Source organism: Sciurus carolinensis, chromosome 19, assembly GCF_902686445.1.
Source record: "Sciurus carolinensis chromosome 19, mSciCar1.2, whole genome shotgun sequence".
Taxonomy (NCBI): Eukaryota; Metazoa; Chordata; class Mammalia; order Rodentia; family Sciuridae; genus Sciurus; species Sciurus carolinensis.
In genome coordinates, this window is record NC_062231.1 from 27,235,211 (window position 1) to 27,254,860 (window position 19,650).

Genomic DNA, 19,650 nt, shown 5'->3' on the forward strand with positions numbered 1-19,650 from the left:
GAAGGCGAGCTGGTGTGGAGGGACATTTCTTAGAGAGGCGCGTGGCCCTTTGGTTTCTCAAGCACGTGTGGTGCTACCATGGTCTGCCGAGGCCACGAGGGGAGGCGGCCACCCCTGCTGCCTGCCGGAGGGGCAGTTTCTGCTCTGAAGCCCCCCCCGGGGAATGCTGGGTGTTACCGGGTTATTTTAAAAGTGTCTTTCCAAAACACGTTTGTAAGGTTTCCAATACCTTTCTCCTTGCTTTCCCTGTTTGCTGTGTTAAATGTCCCCAGAATAAGTTTTAGAAGCACACAGGTCTTCACAAAGAAGAAACGCCGCCTCTGAATTCTGCCTAGCACCCCCGGGATGCCCGGTCCTGTGGTGTTGAGACCGCTCCTTATTAAGACCTGCAAAGCGGCGTCGTGGGCGGTCGGGTGAGGCTGACCGGCTCTGTTCCTCTGCTGCTGTTTGCTTAGGTCCCTCCCGGGTGCCACAGCCGCGGAGTGCGCCTCGAATCTGAAGAAGATCTACACGGTGCCGACGGTGCAGGTAAGAGCCAGAGAGGGGCGTGTGGGGCGACCGCGGACACTCACAGGGACACAGTCCTGCCAGGGGCGGCCACTCCCCGGGTGCCGTGCGGGGTGCGGGAGAGGGTGCTCCTGGGCCGGGGCGTGGCTGGTGGTGGCGCACCTGCCCACAGGCACGGGCCCTGGTTCCTCCACAGCTCCCCAGACGGGGAGGGAGGTAGTGTTCCTGCCGGCCCGGCAGATCCCAGGGCCCAGCGGCGCTCAGCGCGTTCCTGGTTCTGTGGGTTCTGTCCGGCCCTGAAGGCCTGATCGTCGAGTGGATCCATTTCTAGTTTCTTCACGAGCAGATCCTCTCAGCTTCTCTCCTCTCCTGGTGCCGCTGCTGCTGGGGGTGGATAGGTCTCCGCAGGCCGCTTGCTTCACACCGTGCTGACCACGGGCCCCGGATTTTCTAGAAGGCACAGGGGATAGACAGGGGCTCCTGCTGGGCCCCTGAGCCTCACAGGGCCTTGGAAATCCCAGCAGGTTGGCGTCAGGGTGGTTCCCGTGGGCGCCTCCCCATGGCCGCTGCAAGGACAGTCCCAGCCTCTGGCCATTGCTTTTCTACTTGGGAAAGTGACAAGCTCCTGGGAAGCAAAGGACAGTGTCACTGTAAACAGTTGCCGGGTGCCAGGGAAGGGCAGCGTCCCGGTTAGCACAGGCCCGTCTGCAGAAGCACGTGCCCTCGTGGCCTGGGAGGCCCCGTCCCCCTTCACCCCTCCGCAGTGGCCGCCTGTGAGCCTCAGAGCGCCCGCTGTCCAGGCCCGTCCTCGCCTGGCAGCTGCTGGGTCCTGATGCTCCCTCGAGGGACTCTAGGCTTCTCCCACTGCCAGGCCACAGAGCGGGTGCTGGACTCCAGGGCAGTGTTGGTGAAGGCAGGTGAGGATGGGCCCGGTTTTCCCGACCCTGTGTGGGATGCAGGGTGCTGTGCTGTGCCTGCTCACACCCGGTAGATGTCAAGAGATGGAAGGAATGAATGAGAACCCCATAAATGAACCACTTTCCAGGGCCACAAGAGGTTGTTCCCATAAAGATCTCTCCATCCGCTGAGCCTAGTGGTGCACGCTTGTAATCCCAACAACTTGGGAGGCTGAGGCAGGAGGATCACAAGTTGGAGGCCAGCCTCAGCAACATAGGGAGGCCCTAAGCAACTTAGCAAGACCGTGTCTCTAAGTAAAAAATAAAAAAGGGCTGGGGATGTGACTCTGTGGTTAAGCACCCCTGGGTTCAATCCCCAGTATCAAAAAAAACAAAAAACAAGAAAAGGTATCTGTCCATCTAGGGCCACACACCACCAGGACAGTCCAGTGAGCAGAGAGAGGGTGGTGAAGCAGGAAGCAGCTTATTTCAGCATGGCCAGGCCAGGGTGACAGCTGGTCCAGCGTCCTCCTAAGAACACTCTGGGTTCTGGCCACAGCTCCGGGGTCATACAGGGAAGGACTTGCAGGTCCCCGTGTCCGGTTGGTGCCCAAGCGCGGGGTCAGTTTCTGCTCCCAGCATGGGCTGGTTGCCTCCAGGAAGCCAGAAGGGGAAACCAGAGTGAGAACAGGCCAGAGGGAGACGGAACGTCTGGGCCGCAGCCAGGTCTTCCTTGAAACCCCAGTGCTCCGCCTGTCTCCTGCTGCGGACCTGTCACGCTTGAGAGAAGCATGTGCCGCTGCCCCGGGGCGGTCCGTCTCGGGCGGTGATGCTCCGAGTGCACCCGGCCCAGCCCGGCTTTGTAAAAGCACCTCTGACTCACCGCGGTTCTGGGGGTTGAGCCACCAGTGTCCTTAAGGTCCCAGGAGTGTCGCAGGTGCTTAGGAGCCAGGTGGGCACTGACTCTAGAGTCACCTGCAGACCCCCCTCGACCCCTGTCCTTTTCTGCTGTGGACACTGACCGTCTGCCTGCCTCGTCCCATCTGTTCCCCGGACGTGTGCACGAAGTTTCAGAATCAGGTGACTGATGACTCTTCCCGTGGAGACGTGGCCCATCTCTGTGCTCTGAGGCCCTTCTGCCACCCAGGGGTGAGGGGGGTGAGGGAGATGTTCTCGTGCCCGTTTGTCACTGCGGAGACGGAGGCTGGGTGGTCAGGGGCCCAGATGTCCAGAGGGAGGCGGCCGGCCACACCGTGCCTGAGGGGCTGGACTCCCCCGCCCAGCTCAGTTCTCTTTCACTCCTCCTGACTGAGTGGTGGCCTCAGAGGACCCACAACCCCCTGCTAAGGACACGCCCGCTGCAGCCAGCAGCTTCTGCCCACCTGGAGTTAAATTTATTTGACTTCCCCGTCTTTCTTGGAAAGTTCCATTTTCTGTGCAGGTGTGTTTTCCGGGCACCTTGGATTCTGTTTTCTCCTTTGAGCACGTGTACGTTTTCCACGTTGCTCCGGTGGCTTTGCGTCCTTGGTGGGCGCAGCACAGGGCAGAACGTGACTTCCAGACGTGCCCCGGCTTCCCTGTGGCACAAGGCAGTCTCCTGCTGGCTGAGATTGGCAGGAAGGGCTCCCTCCTCCCCGCAAGACTGAGAAGCCCACCCTGAACACGCTCCTGCCCACGCCCTGCAACCACCCGGGCCCTGTGCCTCCAAGCCTGGCCCCACCTGTCCCACGTGCCCTGGGTTTGCCTGCAATTCCTCACAAATGGACCCTTTCCTTGAATTTACGTAGCACGGAAACTTCTATTTCTTCTCTTGATGGAATCTCAGCATCATTTATCATAACCAGAAAGGCTCCCTAAACAATCTGTCCAGGCTGTTAAAATGGGGAGGACAGACTCGTCCTGTGTGCTGCCGGTGACATCAAGACCTGATGCCAGGGGCCATCAGGTTGGGGCTGCACAGGCTTCCCAGCGCTGACGGAGGGTGAGGGAAAGGTTGGTTCGGAGGGCCCACTCCCTGGACGCAGCACGCAGGCCACGGAGGCTGCCATCCTGTGACAGAGGACCAGGGTGACTCACATGGTGGGGGGGGACCCAGGGAAGGGGGAGAGGGGACTCACGCTGGGGAGAGAGAGGCCCCGTGGCCAGCTCAACGCCCAGCGGGCCTGTGTCCGTCATGCAGCTGGCTCGTGTGCGTGAGGGGATCCACACCCGTGGACACCACCTGGTCACGCAGAAGCAGAGCTCTTGTCAAACTGCCCACGATCCCGTCGCTTCCGCAGGGCAGGGAGGGCGCCATGGGGCGGGAGCGGGAGGGTGAGTGAGGTTTCGTCCTCCAAATGGGAAGTCGCGAGTCACCAACTGCAGGCTCTTCCCTTCCACATCAGGTCTCTCTGGGGGGCAGTGTCCTCCCTCTTCTGCTCCCTGCTCCCGCCCACCTCCAGACCAGGCCTTCCTGCCGTCAGGCTCCAGGTGCTGGAGTCGGGAAATGCTGGCCGCCTGGCCCTTGGGAGCAGGGCCTGCTGAGGCTGAGGCGGGCCCTCCAGCTCTCCTTGCCTGCGCCTGTGGCGTGCGGGTCTCCTAGGAGTCTTGTGGCCTCCAGGGAGCAGGGCACACGTGCGCTGCACCGGGTCCCATGCTTTGCTCAGGGAGGGGCTCCGGCCACCCTGGGAGGCTTGACCCCATGCTTCCCTCTCCAGATAAGCGCAGTCTTCTGGAATCCCGAGCAGAAGCCCTTTCTCTCTCGGCCGCTTGGCACCTGCAGCTCAGCACTGTGCTCTTGGCCGGTCCGAGAGTCAAACGCCCACCAGCTCTTGGGCGCCCCTCTCTCCCGGGCCCTGGCTGCCCTCCACACATACTGTCCCTGCAGGTGCCAGGAGGCCCCGGCCAGCACAGGTGCCCAGTGAGCTTAGTATCTCACCAACACCTTCTCTGTCGGTGCCGCACCCCTGGGAAGGAAACCTGGTTTGGGTTTGTTTGTTTGTTTTTCTGGGTAGTTTTATTTTATAAAACAAACGTATCACCTTGTTTCCAGGCAGAACGTGACATCTTTTCTTTTCTAGGATTTTCAAGTGTGTTCTTTCTCTCCTTTTTCTTTAGAAGATTCTAGTAGAAATTTGAGGAGGAAATTTGCCAGTCTCCTGGTAAAGCCCGTTCGCCTGTCTGTCAGAAGGTTGTCGGATGGGGTGTGACCGCTGCAGAACCCGGAGGCGGGGGTGTCTGGTCACTGCCGATGGCCTGTCCACACCCAGCTCCTCCCTCGGCCTCCCGAGTGCTTGCTCTGTGCGTTTGGTCCTTGGCTCCCCTGGGCGGAGAGCTGCAGCCCGCTCCTGTGCGTGGTGCAGACATTAGAGCTTCCGCTCGGGGAGGGGCCCCCACACGGGGCTGGAGAACTTCGGCCCAAGCGAGGGGAGCCCACGTCCACCTCTGCTGGGACCAGCACAGGGCCCCCAGCTGTGCCCACTAGCACTTCCCGAGTGATGCCCTCGGCTTTCACGCCCCGGCTGGTCCTGGCGCTCACTAGAGTGTCCGAACAAAAGCTCTTCGTTGCCACTAATAAACGCGGTGCCCGGTGTCACCTTCACGGCCGTCTTCCCTGTGTGGGCCAGAGAACCGAGTATAAGCGGCTGGCTTTCGAGATCTGTTTGCAGGCTTTGAGCCGCGGTGGGATTTTCGGTTTCTGTTTCTTCCCCAAACGTATTTCCGAGAGTGTAATCACGCATCAAGACGCACCTGTGACTGCACTTTCTCTTCCTCGGGGTCGGGTCGGGGGAGAAGGCTCCACAGGCCAAGTGAGGCTGGACCCCTCCAGCTCCTTCCCCATCGACGTGCCTCAGTGGTGGTCCGGGCGTGCGTGGGAGGAGGCTGGCCACAGGGAGCAGACCCGTTCGGGGCCCGTGCTTCCTGGCCGGGCCCCTTTCCACGGTGTCACGGGATCTTTGGCCTCACTTTTGCATCCATGGCCAAGGTGCAGACACGAGCCCCATAGACACGTCCAGTCATGTTGAGCCGCACCGTTCGTAACTGGTCAGATTTGCCAAGAGAAACAGAACACTTGTCTGGTTTTGGTTTTGTTTTCAAGAGAAGCTTCCAGGGCTACCACCCGTAGTGGGATCCGTGGGGTTCTGCTGAAGTTGGGGACGAGGGAAGCATTCTGTCCTGTGTGTCTTTCCCAGGGTGCCTCACACGCTGGGTAAGAAGTCAGGCCTGGCGACCTTTGGTGGGGCGCAGGAGCTTGGGCCAGGGATGCCTCCTGGAGTTGTAGGCCACCAGCCCCAGGGTCCTGCCGGTCCTTCCTTAGCAGGGTCTTCGTTTTAGCCTGGTCTGGCCTGTAAATCCTACGGTGCTCGCTGGCTCACCGGAGCAGGGGTCTCGGGCTGGAGGAAGACCATCCCTGGGCTCACGCGCAGGAGGTTAAGGGCATCTCAGGGTGGGAAACAGCTTCCATGTGCGTCCCTCCCTGGGACTCCATGATCTGCCCGTGGCTTCCGAGTCTGGGGAAGGAAACGCCTCAAGCATACAGCAGGATCTGGGAGGGAAGAGCCGAGTGGGTCAGAACAGAGGGGTCTGGAGTCGGTGCCAGGGTTCAAATTCCATCTCGACCCACTCACACTCCACAGACAGAAACGGAAAGGTCGGCGTCATTTGTCACTTAGACCAGCAAAGCGTTGACAGGGGCACACGTCTGCGAGGGTCTGCCCTCACGACCACCCACTTTGAGCTGCTCCCCAGGGAGTGCGTTTCAGCAGGAGGAGCCCGAGGGGGTCTCTCCCCCACACCCTCCACCACCAGTGACGTTCCGCCTTCGGTTTTCTTACAGGTCATCGTCACCACCTTCACAATTAATTCAGCTGCTTTTTTCTTTTTTTTAACATGAACCAGGCTTGAACGACCCGCCAGGATTATCATTCAGGTGGATCAAGTCCACTGAGGGCTCTCCGTTCCGAGGCCCTGGGGCTCGGTGTCCTCCTAGGCCTGGACACCGTGCACGACTCTTTCCCCTTTGCACGTAATTCTATGCGCAGGATTCAGTGTGCTCAGACTAGGGCGCGCACCCTTCTCTGCAGCCCCCAACTTCCATACTAAGTTGCGATGCACCGGGCCTCTGTGCCTCGGTTTCCGTAACTGAAACGAGGACAGTAATCCCAGTGAGGTGTCATTAGAACACGTCACATGAACATGGAACAGTTCTCAGACGGAGGCCCCGCCGAGACCACCAGCATCCCGGATCATAGCTGTTACGGCTACAGTACGCACTGCGATGGCCACTTGATTGTTATCCAGCTGTTTCTGTTTACAGCCAGCTGTCTCAGCCTCTCCAGCTACCATGACAGGGACCACGGGGTGGGGGACTTGGACACCAACCAGGGTTTCTCGCGGTTCTGGAGGCTGGCGTCCAGGTCAGGTGCCAGCCTGGTCAGGGTCTGGTGAGGGCCTGCCCGGGTTCTCAGGTGGCCGGCTGCGTCCTGCGTCCTCATGTGGGGGAGCGAGGGGCTCCCTGCCTGCATAAGCACCCTCCTGCCCTCATGCAGCACCTCTGTCCTGAGAATTTGGGGAGGGTGCCGGTGGGCAGCCCATGCACCCAGCATGGCGGGCAGTTCCTTGCCTTGGCCGCGAGCCGCTTCCTGCTCCTTCCAGCAGGGGTCAGAGCACGCTCCAGTGCTCCTTCCCGGCTCAGTCCCAAGCCCAGGCCTCAAGGGCTCCTATCTGAGAGTCTGGCTTGAGGAGATGTGGTCTGGTGGATATGAGGGTGCCGTGTCTTGGGCTCCGGTGGGAGAGATTCCTTGACCGGGGCGTGTCTGTGTGAGGGTCTACTGTCATGGCCACGCACCTCCAGCTGTGCCCCAGGCCTCCTGTGAGAAGACCACCAGCAAGGTCCCTTCCTTGGTGTGTCTTGTTAATTTTAGGACAAAGTCAATTTGTTTTTAACAGAATGCACCTGACCACAAAGCTGTACCTATTGTGGATCTTTCTGTATGAAAAAAATAAATAAATAAATATATATATAAAAATCATATATGTGCATACATATAATATATATAAATTATATATGCATATATTATACATATTATATGCATATAAAATATATAATAAAGCATACCTAAATATAGTCAAACACCCTCCTTCTAATTTTTCAAGTCAAGTCTTCAAAAGTATAAAAGATCTAATTGCCATAGAAATTAAAGTTAGCTGGACATACTTGTTTTGCACTAGGGGGAAAACATTTTTTTCCCCTGCATCAGTTGATAACTTCTTTTTTATAATTTTTTTTTGCATATGTTTGAGAGTTTTATGGCTTTATGTTGTAAAATTCCTACAGAGAGGGCATGGTGACTGAAACCAACCAGATGAACACCTACGTCAGGGTTACATATGTCATCACAAGTGCAGATAAAAGCCACTTGCTCCAGGAAAACCCCGTGCCGTCTGGTAGCTTCGGCCCTGCCTGTCTCCCTTGTGGACAAGCTACCTGGGAGTGCTCACCGATACATACTTCCTGACACACAGATCAGGCCCCACACTTTAGGGTTATATTGCACTTTCCTGCAGAAAATTAGAAGGGATACTGAGGAAAATGTATTTCGAATGGATAGGATTTAACGTGGGTCGATTTTTTTCCTTAATGCATTAATTTTATAATCTGCCGGCTTAGTGGGTCGCTCCTGGGTCTGCTCAACAAAGCGTTTTCTCTTCTAAAGGTGTTCTGGAGTGTGTACAATAACATCCCCCCTGTGACCAGCCTGCCTTTGAGATGTAGTTACCATTTGATGAGAGGAGAGAGGAGACCGCTTTGGTAAGTGTCCAACCTGTGACTCAGGGTCACCGTGGGAGGCAGAAGGTTGGGGACCTCAGGGGGGATCTCTTCACCTGTGCCTCTCTCCTGTGGACCTGTAGCAAGCCTGAGATACTGGCTGAGGCCCAGGATCTGAGGGCAGGTGCCCTTCTTCCTTAATAGCTTGGTGCCAGGACCAGGGGTTTGGACTCTGAGTTTGCCCAGGTCAGAGTCTCAGTCAGCAGCAAGTCCTCTCTCAGTCCTTCATCCAGTTGGCTACTATGATTAAAATGAAAATGATCCTCAGCTCACTTAGTAGCAAACCACAGAAACCTAAACTGAGTCCAAAGCATATTTTTCTGGAACCTGTAACCCAGGCTCCTGGTAGTGATTATCCGAGAGGTTCAGGTCCAGGCCTGAGGCTGATCCGCCCTCAGACTCTCCCCGGAGCTTTCCTGGTTGGTTGAGTTTCCAGGCAGCCTCCTCTTTGTGGTGCCAAATGGGCTCCAGGAGCTCCCTAGGAACTGGACTTGGAATGGACGGTGGAGCCGTGTGTTCAGCCTCCAGCCCCAGAGGGCCCAGGGAGCCTGGCACCACCTCCTGGAGATGGAGGCCCTGTTCCCACAGCCTCCCTGCTGGGACTCGCTTTCTGCCCTCTCCACCCCAGCCCTGCAGCTCCGGGGCTGGGGGGCATGTGGAGAAGCGCCTGCTGTCTGTTTCTGAGGCCGTCTCTGGTGAAAGCGGAACCAGGCAGGAACACCTTTTCTAAGCAGGGCTCAGCTGCGCGCCCTTGGGTGTAACTGTGTGCCTTGCTCTCTGATCCAGGGAAGAGGACAGTAATGCCAAGGGCGGCGTCTGGAAGATGAAAGTCCCCAAGGACAGCACGGTAGGTCTGCCCCCCTCACCTCCCAGAGCCCGCTGAGCTCGGGGTGGCCGCGGCTGCATGCTGGGCTCGGAGGGCACTTTGCAGATAGCCTGCCTGCGGGTCTCCCGACAGGCTGGGGGTGAGAGATTCATTTCCACCCGTAGATGTTCTGCTTCACACTGCCGCCTTGAGACGCATGGTGCCTCTGTGTGGAAAGGCGTAGGGGGCAATTCTCTCTGCCCACTTTGCAGGAGGCAGGTCGTCTCTGTGGCCCTCCTTCCTGTCCTGCAGTAACTGACGCGCGGAAGGTGGTTTTCCATAGAGGATCCCTCCCTCCCTCAGGGGCTCATCGCCCCCCGGCTGGGTGCTGCTGAGAATGGCCAGGGCCTGCAGAACAAGCTGTGTGTCTTCAGCTTCTTTGGGTTTCGTGGGAGGCTGTCCCCAGCCTCTCCCAGAGGCCTGGTGGGATGCTGGTTTGCAGAGGCCACGCTCAGAAGTCCAGAGTTTCCAGGACTGGGCGTGGGCTGCGGTTCCTCAGTGTGAACGTGAGGACTAGAAGTGACCGTCTCCAGCCCCAGGAAGCCACAGAGCTTCACCCTGAATGAATGAGAGGCAAGTGCTGCCCGCCTCACCTTTTTAATGGCTTCCCTCACGGGGATCAGACACTGTCGGACTGAAGCGCCTCCGGGAACCCATCCGTCTGAGCTGGAGCGATTTCCCCGTGAACGCAGACTCAACCACAGGACCGACTCATCTGTCAGGGGTACCCACCGTCACGCAAGGTGCACAGCGCCGAGATGCGTCACTTGGTCACCTGATTAAAATATCAGGACAACAAACACCACACCAGGCAAGGCCTGGACCCCCCGTCCCCACCTCAGAGAGACAGCAGAGACGGCAAAGCAAGGACGGGACCTCAGGTTTGTTCTTAGAGTCCACCAAGAATTCTCTCTGCCTTTCTGTGCTGTCGATGCACCCTCGACCTTGAATTCTGCAGTTAGCCGTCCTGCTGGCTGCGTCCACGGGAAAGGGGCTGAGAGGAGGTCTCCCCTCTGTCCTTGCTAGCCCCTTGGTCACACCCAGTCCCAGGAAGGTTTCCCGTTGGCACCGTCCCCCGAGCCCGAAAGGCTGGGCCTGCGCGTCCTCCCCCCACGTGGAAGTCTGGGGACCCGGCCTGCCTGCGAGCAGAACAGGAGCACGGCGCGGGCTCTCCCGCCCTGGACATGGCCACCCACCCAGCCTCCTCACTGACACAGCACAGGTCCAGAGTCGCACAGATAAGAGGTGGACGGGAGGACTTCAGGGGGAGACCTGTGGATGAGAAAGGGGGTCCAGGAAAAGGAGAAGCCTCCTGGAGGGTGGCCGCCCTTCTGCTCCCTGGTGCACTGCTGTGGCCCCGGTCAGAGCGCTGCTGTAACCCCTCAGGGACTAATGACACACTGCCGTCACACAGAGGGACTGTGCGCTCAGTGCCTGGCCCAGAGCACACCTGCAGCTGTTTATGGGACCACTGACCGGGGCCACTCTCTCCATCCCAGGGGTCAGCCCCTGCAGTCTCTGAGGATGCGGTTTGGGGAGACCAGAGAGTCTGTGAGCCGTGGCAAGGACCCAGGAGAGGGAGGAAGAGGACTGGTAGCCCCAGGTCCTGAGCAGATGTCAGACCGCGTCAGTGGGTGCGGCGCGGCGTGGATGTGGTGGTCAGCTCCGGAGTTTCCCATGGCCAGGAGGCAGGCAGCACGAGGCCGAGCCCTTCCAGGGAACCCGCACACCGTCACACGTACCCCTGCTCGGCACCCACGTTCTGTGCGGAGAGAATGGAGCCCTGTGTGTGTCTAGGCTTCAGTGAAGGTGGACTGTCCATCAGCGTCCTCTCCCTGGGTGACCTCTGATGTACTTTATCACATGCAAGAAAAGAGGAGAAGGATTTGGCGGTGGCCCTCAAATGCCGTCGCTTCCCATCAGGGAGAGGTGACCCCCTTGGAAGGCGTGCCTGCCCCTGCCATTCTCCAGCCCTCGGCTGCTCTGGGACCTTGACCACTCTTGTCCACCTGGGAGAGCTGTTCATAAGCCGGCCGCCACGCGCCCCTGGTGGGCCTTGGCCCCACCAGGCTGCAGGTGTGGCCAGGAGGTGTGTGAGGCAGAGGCTGAAGCGTGGTCACCGGCCGAGCAGCACGGCCTCTCACTGTGTGTATTCTTCTTGTCTGTCTGTCGTCTTCCCGCTTCAGCCCACGGTTTGGAAAGAGCTGCTGTTGGCCACCATCGGGGAACAGTTCACCGGCTGTGCAGCAGCAGGTAAGGGAGTCGCCTCTCTGTCCCCGCCCCGCGAGCTCTGCCCAGGTGCCGCCCGCACAGGGCCACCTCTGTGTTGCTCTTGCCGTGTGTTTGGAAGGCACTGACTCGGGAACTGTGAAGGTATTGACGTGTTGTTATTTTTCATGTGGTTGCAGGGTTCAGTGTTAGGCATGGATGTCCGTGTACATGTGCATATTTCCGTATGTGTACGGTCGTCCTGGGGTTCTGCACCCACAGATTCACTCAGTCACAGATCAGAGATATTGGAAAAGATAAACCGTGCCTGGATTAAACACACACATCCGTTTTTCCATGTGCTTATTCTTGAAACGGTGCAGCATAACTATTTGCATGGCATTGATGTTGCTAAGTAACATGAATATAAGTTGCTACGTAATATAAGGGACCTCAAGAGGATTTAAGAGACAAGAGGGTTATATGCAAATACTGCACCGTTGATAGGAGGGAATTGGGCATCCACAGATTTTAGTGTGGGGGTCCTAAACCAATCCCCTGCAGATACCAAGGAGTGAGTGTACATTATATCCATGCATGCAGGTGTGTATACACACACACACACACACACACACACACGCACGCACAAGCCTATATGTATGTCCATACATAACTCAACTTTGTAGAATCTACAACCATCTATGCAAAACAAACAGGCAGAAAGGAAAGACACACTGCCATCAGAGGCCCTGAAGGCTGGTGCTGGTCTCCTCCCCTCCTCCATGTCTTCTAGAAGGGGTAGGTGCCTTGGTGTCCAGTGGGGTTTGTAGCGAGGCAGGGACCCTCCATCCCGCTCAGTCCCTGCCCCTTCCTTTCTTTTATTCTTTGTGACCTTTGTTCAGAGAGGACTTTCCTGGGGCAGGGGTCACCCCCAGGGTCCTGAGTGAGCACCTCTCTCCTTTTGGCGCTGGACAGAACCAGGGGCCTCGTGCATGCTGAGCTGAAGCTTCCCTCCCCCCGACCCCGCACCAGCCTCTCTGCAAACTCCTCAGCTTTGCTCTGCGCCCATCCCAGTCCCACGCAGGAGCCGGCAGCCGCTCGGGTGGAGTTCCGTTTCCCTCTTGGACAGTCTGAAGGCTCGGGAGGCAGACCTTAGGATGGCAGCTCTTCTGCCCAGCTTCCTGTTAGGCCTTCAGTTGACCTTGTTTACATTGTTCCCACTGTTCCTGCTGGAGGGCTTGCACAGTGGCCTCCGACTCCTCAGAGGGTGTCGTGCGCCCGAGACCCCTCGCCAGTCCCTCCCCGCTGCTCCCCCACAGCCCCAGAGATCCCACCTCGTTGCACTTTCTTCTTCCACTGCTTTTTGTCCACTTAGGCAAAGCTTAGGTCAAGGTAAGAGTGTCCTCAAAGCCTCGATTCCTTCTGGGTCAGCAGGGGGTGTTGGCAAGTTTACCGGGCATCCTGTGTGACCATGAGCACATGGACCCCTGGGAAAGGAAGTTGTGTAGCAATTGCCCCGTTTCCAGAACCAGGAAAAGTCTAAGTGCTCAATGTCCCGCACCTGGTGAGGAAGGCCAGCTGTCCCAGGGCGGGGACCCTTCTGCTTTTCCTCCAGCTTGCTCTGCCCCGGGAAGCCAGCCGGCGAGTCCTTCTGTGCCACGTCTGTCACCTTGGGACAGTGGCTCCTCCTGGCTGTGCTGTCCCGTGCTGCTGGTTGATTTCCCGTACGCCTCGTGCATGTTTTCTGGTGGGCCAGTGTGAGCTGGGCCATTTGACCCCACTCCGGAAGGGCCTGTGCTCCTAGCTACTCCAGGTCACCAAGGCCGAGCCCAGCCGAAACACAGACGGGTCAGCCTGTTCGGGACCCACCCGTCACCTCTCCTGCTGGCCAGTGGTGCAGAAAAGTTCGTCCCGAGTCCGGGAGGAGCAGATTTCCCCAGAGCACTGGTCTAGCAGCCTGTGGCCTCTCCTGAGGGTGGAACGTGGCCCAGCCCCCCCTTTATTTGTACATGAAATGTATTCTTGAGCTCCAGCAACTGTATTTTTAAAATGTCCCTGCCATCCACAGAGGGACCAGGGACGGAACCAGCCGAGCCTCGGGAGCTTCCCTCCAGCTCCACGAACACACCAACAGATGGGCCCTGGTTCTCAGCCCACCCTTCAGGACCCCCGGAGGGACCCCAGGGAGGCACCAGAGGGCGGGAAGGGCTCACAGGGCAGGAGCGGGGCGGCAGATACACACACACCCGGGCCCAGGCCCCGCGGGCCTCCAGCAGGAGGATGGGGCGTTCTTGCTGTTCTCAGCTAAGAGGCAAGGAACCAGGGAGAGGTCGGAGCGCACCTGGCTTTCAGAGGGCAGGGGTTGTGCAACCGTGGTTGAGAAAGTCTCAGCACAGGGCAAGAGACAGACGGCTTTGGTAACACGTCCAGAGGGTAAATTACTTATCTGGACGGGCGTTTGGCCGGGAAACTTTGTTCATCTGAGTCCTGGGGGGAACAAGACCACTGTGCTGTGCACACCACCGTCCCCACGAAGCCCCACTAAGCCGATCCTCACAAGGCCTCGGGCAGCCCGCTTCCCCACCCCATCCCTGACTTGCAGAGGAGGTGCTTCACGGTGATCCCACAGGCTTGCACCGTCTCAGTTCTGTTCTCCCCCTCCTTCCCCGCAGATGACGAGGTCATAGGGGTCAGCGTCAGTGTGCGGGACCGGGAAGATGTCGTCCAAGTATGGAATGTAGACGCCTCCTTAGTGGGCGAAGCGACCGTTTTAGAGAAGATCCACGAACTTCTGCCGCACATATCTTTTAAGGCCGTCTTTTATAAACGTAAGTGGTTCATTTCCAGTTTTGACTTTGCAACTCATTCGAGCATCCTTTCAAAGGCAGACACTGTTGCCGAGGAGGCGGAAGCAGAGCCACCCGAAATCCTGTCATTCGGGCAGTTCAGCATGTGTTTTTGTAAATAAGCCAGTTGAGTCTCCGACACGAAAAGGGGGTTCTATCCCTGCCTGACTGCGTGACTCCAAGGAGGAAAGACGCATGGTGTGTGCGATTTCAAAAAATTCAAATCCAAACTCGAATTTGTCCTTCTCAGGAAAAAAAAAGAACAAATTACACTCCATTGGAAACAGCAATAACAAAAAAATGTCATTATGTGAGCCGGCAGGTAGAGAGTCAATCATCCCTCGTAAGCAGGATGTATGACGCACGGCGTCTGTGCTGGCGGAGGCCAGCCTCCTGAGCAGGCGTGACTGACTCCTCCACTCCAGGGCCCACGCTCTCTCGCGATGCTGGCTGGGACCCGGAGGAGCAGGACTCTGCGCACAGTGCTGGATGTTAGCGGTGTGCAGATCTGTGTGGCCCCTTGTCTCCATCATGACCCACGTGCACCGCTGTCGTGTGTTCTTTTGGAAAAGTCATCTTTGCTGAAGGCTGCCGAGCCGGTGTTTGGTAGACCAAGCTGCAGGTTACACGTTTAGCCATCAGTCAGAAGAACGAGCCGATGGCCCTAGAGATGCGATAAATTTCCTGTGTCCCAAACTGTCCCCAGAGTCACGAACCCATGTTTTGTTTTGTTTTTGTTTTTTAAACTACTGTATTTCATCAAATCTAAGATGCTCTTGATGATGAGAGGTTCCATTTTTTTTTAATACGACTAAGCAAAAAAAAAAAAAAAAAAAAAGAGGAAAAATTTTTTTTAAAAAAAGATTTTCCGTGAAACTCTGAACACACTGTCGATTCCAGATACACAGGGGTGGGTGGGGTGGGAGCATCTTGGAATTGCTGAAATACACATCATCGTCATCTTGCGTTTTCCAACTCCTTGTCAAAAAGAATAAAATAGCAAATTTTGCTAGTGATCATCCTGGTACAATAGCTGGTAGGAAGCCAAGGCCCAGGTAGGGACTTGTCCAGGCAGGTGCAGACAGCTCGGGCTTCGCCTGGGGCGACCGACAGGCGCTGCAGGTGCTTGGGAGGCCCGATCCTTTGAGTTTTAAATGGAAGGTTAAATAAAAAAGGCGACCCTGCGGAAGGTGTTTATTGGCTGTGCAGCGTGGAGGGTCCAACTCTCTCGACGCCATCTTCAGTCTGTAGGGTCACATTGATAGCATCGTCCTCAGAGGTTAAGGGCCTCCAAGGCTCTTTTCTATTCCACAAGAAACTCAAACGGGAGTGGGCTTCCTGGCCGTTTACCCTGGGCAGGACAACGGAGGTTGTCGGTAGGTGATCGCCAAGGTCCCTTCTTCTTCAAATCCTAAGAACCGGAAGCCACGGTCAGCAGCAGGAGCGTGTTTATGAGGTGACCAGGCCGCAGCGTGCTTAGGCTGGTCAGTGGGGCCACGGCAGTGACCAGGGAGCTGGGGCAGGGCAGGAGGACACATCGCCTGCTGCCTGTGTGGCAGCAAGTGGGGCAGAGGACAGCCACACAGGGAAGGCACATCCACCCAGCCAGCTGATCATGGCATTTGGAGCCTGGGGGTAGGGGTCAAGGTAGGTCAGGCCGGGAGCAGTGCAGATGGGGCAGTGGTCTCAGCGAAACCCAGACCCCAGGGGCACCGGTGAGCATTTAAACCTCACCTCACCCTCAGAATGTGGAATGTGGAGAAGGCAGTCCTGGCTCAGCAGGGGCCCTGCAGGCTTCCCAAGAACCAGATCCACAGCCCCAGAAGTAGTCCCAGCCAACCTGGGGTAGAAAGAGCCTCCCGGCCTTTCCTCCGACTTGAGTGTGGCAGCTGGGTGACAGTGGAGCTTCTGTGCAGGAAGGACACCAGCATGTTCTGTCATGGCCTCTTGCAGGTGGTGAGGACTGAGCCATTGCTATGGGAGGTCAACACAGATGGATTGAGGGAGTGAGAAATGCGATGTGCAACAGACTCCGTGGGGCAAGCCTGGAATCTCAGCCATTTGAGAGGCTGAGGCAGGAGGACCACAAGGTTGAGGCCAGCCTCAGCAGCTGAGCAAGGCCCTAAGCAATTTAGCAAGACCCTGTCTCAAACCATAAAAAGGACTGGGGATGTGGTGCAGTGGTTAAGCGCCCCTGGGTTCAATTCCCAACCAAAAAGAAAAAAGAAAGAAAGAAAGAAACTCACAGTGTACAGATACCCCCAACACAGACACACAAACACACATTTACCACGGGCGTGACAGAGGTCCTCTCTGAACACAGGCCCAGGCAAACCAGCAACCGGATCCAGGTCTCCCCCTGCTTCCCTCTCCTTCCCTCCTCACTGGCTTTTGTGTGGGTGCTACAGAGGTTAGTTTTTTACAGTTTTAAATAGTTGGAAAAGAGTCAAAAGAATTAAATTTTGTGAAACATGAAAATTCTATGGCTTTCAAATTTCAGAGTCCATAGTTTCGTTGGCTTATACAAGTGCCCACTTGTATCCTTGGTGTCTAGAGCTGTTTTAATGCAACAGGAAGTGCTACTTTCAGGAAAAGTTCACTGGCCTCGGGCTTGGAGAGCAGCAGTCTGTTCCCCTCCCACAGTGCCCTCCGGGACCCCCTCTCAGTACACTGTTGGATATGGCTATAAGTTTTGTGCACCTTTCAGCATTTCTGTTAAGGTCAGCCCAGGCTGTCCCTCACTCCTGGAAGCCATCAGAGTCTCTGGATGGTCTGTGTCTCTGGTCTTATCATGTGTAGACCAGCATCGCGGTTCTTCTGTGGCTTCTCTGATAGCAGCAGCAGATGTTTCATTGCAGGCCACGCCAGGCTGCCTTTATTGTCTGCCCTAAAACATCGTTCTTAAAAAGAAAAAAAAAAGCAAGCTCAGGGAAATATTTGTAAAGCCATAGCCATGAGAAGTGCTAAATTCGTCAGATTTCAGGCCACTCCTAGGATTTTGACCGACCCCAGGTAACCCCGGGAGCCAGGCAGCACGTCTCCCCTGTGTTATGGAATTGAGGAGAATGTCAAGCTGGTCCTGAACCACTATAGCCCTGCCTGCTTCCTCCCCAGCAATCGTCTGGAGAACAGAGTTTGAGGAACAGGGGAGGGCCCTCAGAAGTAAGGTGTCAGCCCACCTGTGCCTCCCTAGGACACAGGGCCAGAGGGGACCGCGGGGGTGGGGGGGACAGTGTACACAGGATCCTGAATCTGTCTGGCTCCATTATAACCTGCTCCACAGTGACCACTAGCCAAGTCCAAAGGCAGGTTCTGAAGCGTGGCCTTCGCCCTGGAGGACCTGCTACCCCTAGGTCTCCCGTAGGTCTCCTCTCTCCTGTCTTCCGCTGTAAAAGTCTCTGAAAATATTTCTGGTAGCATGATTTTTTTTTTTACTCCATTATCAGGACTCATTTTGAAGCCAGGCCATAGGGCTGAATATCCAGTGTGGGTGGGCAAGATGGGGAGAGAGGAGACCCCGCCGTCCCATGCAAGTCTAGGCAGGGGGCAGAGGGCCCTCGTGCCGCCTGGCGTGTGCTTCTTGTGCTGCTTCACTTTGGTGCCCCTGTGCCCTCGGCTGGGCTGGGCTCCTGAGTGGCCGGGTAGGGCAGGCCGCGCCCGTGCGTCTTCTGAGCCCTTTACCCGCAGCCCCACGTCTGGCCCTCATCAGCGCTGGGATGCGTCACCCCGAGGCCCAGCAAGAAGAGACAGGCAGCACGCCCCTTGCTTGCGGATCCGTTTTAATCTCCATGATTACGCTTCCCGGGAAGTGCACGCCCTAGCTAGCAGTTACTGGCAAAAAGAGGTATTTGAGCGCTGGCCAGGATTTGGGGAAGCTGAATGAGATGCCTGGAGGAGGGTTGGCCCATCCTTTGCTTAAAGTTTTCTTTCCTTTTTTTCTTTTTTTGTTTTTTTCTGTCCTTTAGCCCATGAAGAGCATCATGCTTTTGAAGGTGGACGTGGAAAACACTAATTGCACTCTAGAGAATTCTTTGTCCTTTGCTGATTGGTTTTGGAAACGGTCTTAACAGGAGGGAGAGTGAAGAGAAGACCTGCCGAAGCCCGATGCTGGTCACTTTAGAGTGGGTTTCTGTCCTTGCAGAGTGGCAATTAGGACTCACAGTGTCAAAGAGCAGCGGTGGGGTGGGGAGGGGGTGGTGGCTACCAGATTACCTGCTTTTTTTTTTTTTTTGAAAATTTTTTTTAGATTTTTAAATTCTGTTCTTTTCACTCTGGGTATTTTTGTTTGTTTGTTTATTTGGGTTTTTTTTGTTTGTTTTGGGGGGTTTTTTTGGCCCTTTAAAATTCTTTATTCGGGCTAATTATTGTTTTCTACACTCCATGTAGAAAACCCCTAGTTAATGAGACTCTGCATAGCTGCCCTGGACGCCTCGCTTGCTAGCTAGTAGGAGCACTAGCTAGGGGGAGCCTGGCTCCTGGTTGTTGCTGTGACACATTCCTGGGAACCATGAGCTGGCCATTGTTTTTTCTGTCCCAGGGAAAAGAAAAACCATACTTAAACTGATTTTCCACTGAGCTCACACGCATCTCTTATTTCCCATTTTAAAAATTTTTTTAAGCAGTAAAAGGAAAATAACAGTTTGCCTAACATGAAAACTGTAAGCACGTTTCACTGGCAGAGTAGAAATCACACTCCAGGTCTTTGGACCCTCGGTGGAAATGTGTCTAACCAGCATTTCAACTGGGCCTTTCCCACCGACAGCTCAGAGCAGCAGCCCGGGGTTTCTCCCGGTGGCAAACCTGCTATTTCTCACGTAAAGGGCAGTTGGTATTTTTTTAATGGTTTGAAAGAAGCTTCTTCCAAAGTTCTGGTGTGTCGCCCCATTTAGGACTTTCCAAATCACCTCTGTCACGTTTTGTTGAAAGGCCCCGGCCCCGCTCGCCCGGGGGGTGGTTTCCGATCCTCCCCGGCCTCTGGCCTAGCAGCCTCCCTCCACCATCACCTAGGACAAGGAGCTGAGATCCGTTGCCAGGACACACGCGAGCATTCCTAGAGCTGAGCTTGCACGCATCCTGCCCTTATTAATTATTGGGATCGTTGAATACCTTGTAATCACTACCAAAGAAATACCGCGAAGGAAGTGGCCTCGTGGGGAACACAGAGGCCCGCTCAGAACATCCCAGTCCCCTCTCCCAACTTGGCCCCGCTGGGGGCTTCCACCTGGGCGAGGGCAGGTGTGGGAGGGGCCGCTCCCTCCTGCTTGCTGGAGGCCTGGGACTCCCAGTTCCTGTGGCCAAGAGAGGCGGCTAGCTCCCATTCCTGAGTAAGACTCGCCCTGGGACAGCGGACTCTCTGTGGCCCGTGTGTGAACACTCCGTCCCCCTCACTCCGTCCCTGAGCACATCAGCCACGATGATCCTCAGTCGTAGTTTTTACAAGTGCTTTTTTCTAAAACTCGAGTTTCTTCAGCAGTTTCAATATGAGGCATAAGAATACTGAGTCCATTTAGCGAAAGTCTG

The 19,650-nt window shown here is 56.2% G+C and overlaps 1 protein-coding gene across 1 annotated transcript in view; it reads left to right on the top strand.

The window, feature by feature from the left end:
* Eif4e3 (eukaryotic translation initiation factor 4E family member 3) overlaps positions 1 to 18,354 on the top strand; it is a 28,150-nt gene extending 9,796 nt beyond the window's left edge. The window contains exons 2-7 of the mRNA XM_047534820.1: positions 456 to 528; positions 8,099 to 8,193; positions 8,998 to 9,058; positions 11,263 to 11,329; positions 13,957 to 14,112; positions 18,096 to 18,354. Of these exons, the coding sequence (XP_047390776.1) occupies positions 456 to 528; positions 8,099 to 8,193; positions 8,998 to 9,058; positions 11,263 to 11,329; positions 13,957 to 14,112; positions 18,096 to 18,142 (499 nt within the window). The 3' untranslated portion in view covers positions 18,143 to 18,354. The remainder of the gene's footprint in view (positions 1 to 455; positions 529 to 8,098; positions 8,194 to 8,997; positions 9,059 to 11,262; positions 11,330 to 13,956; positions 14,113 to 18,095) is intronic.
* The last annotated feature ends 1,296 nt before the right edge of the window (positions 18,355 to 19,650 follow it).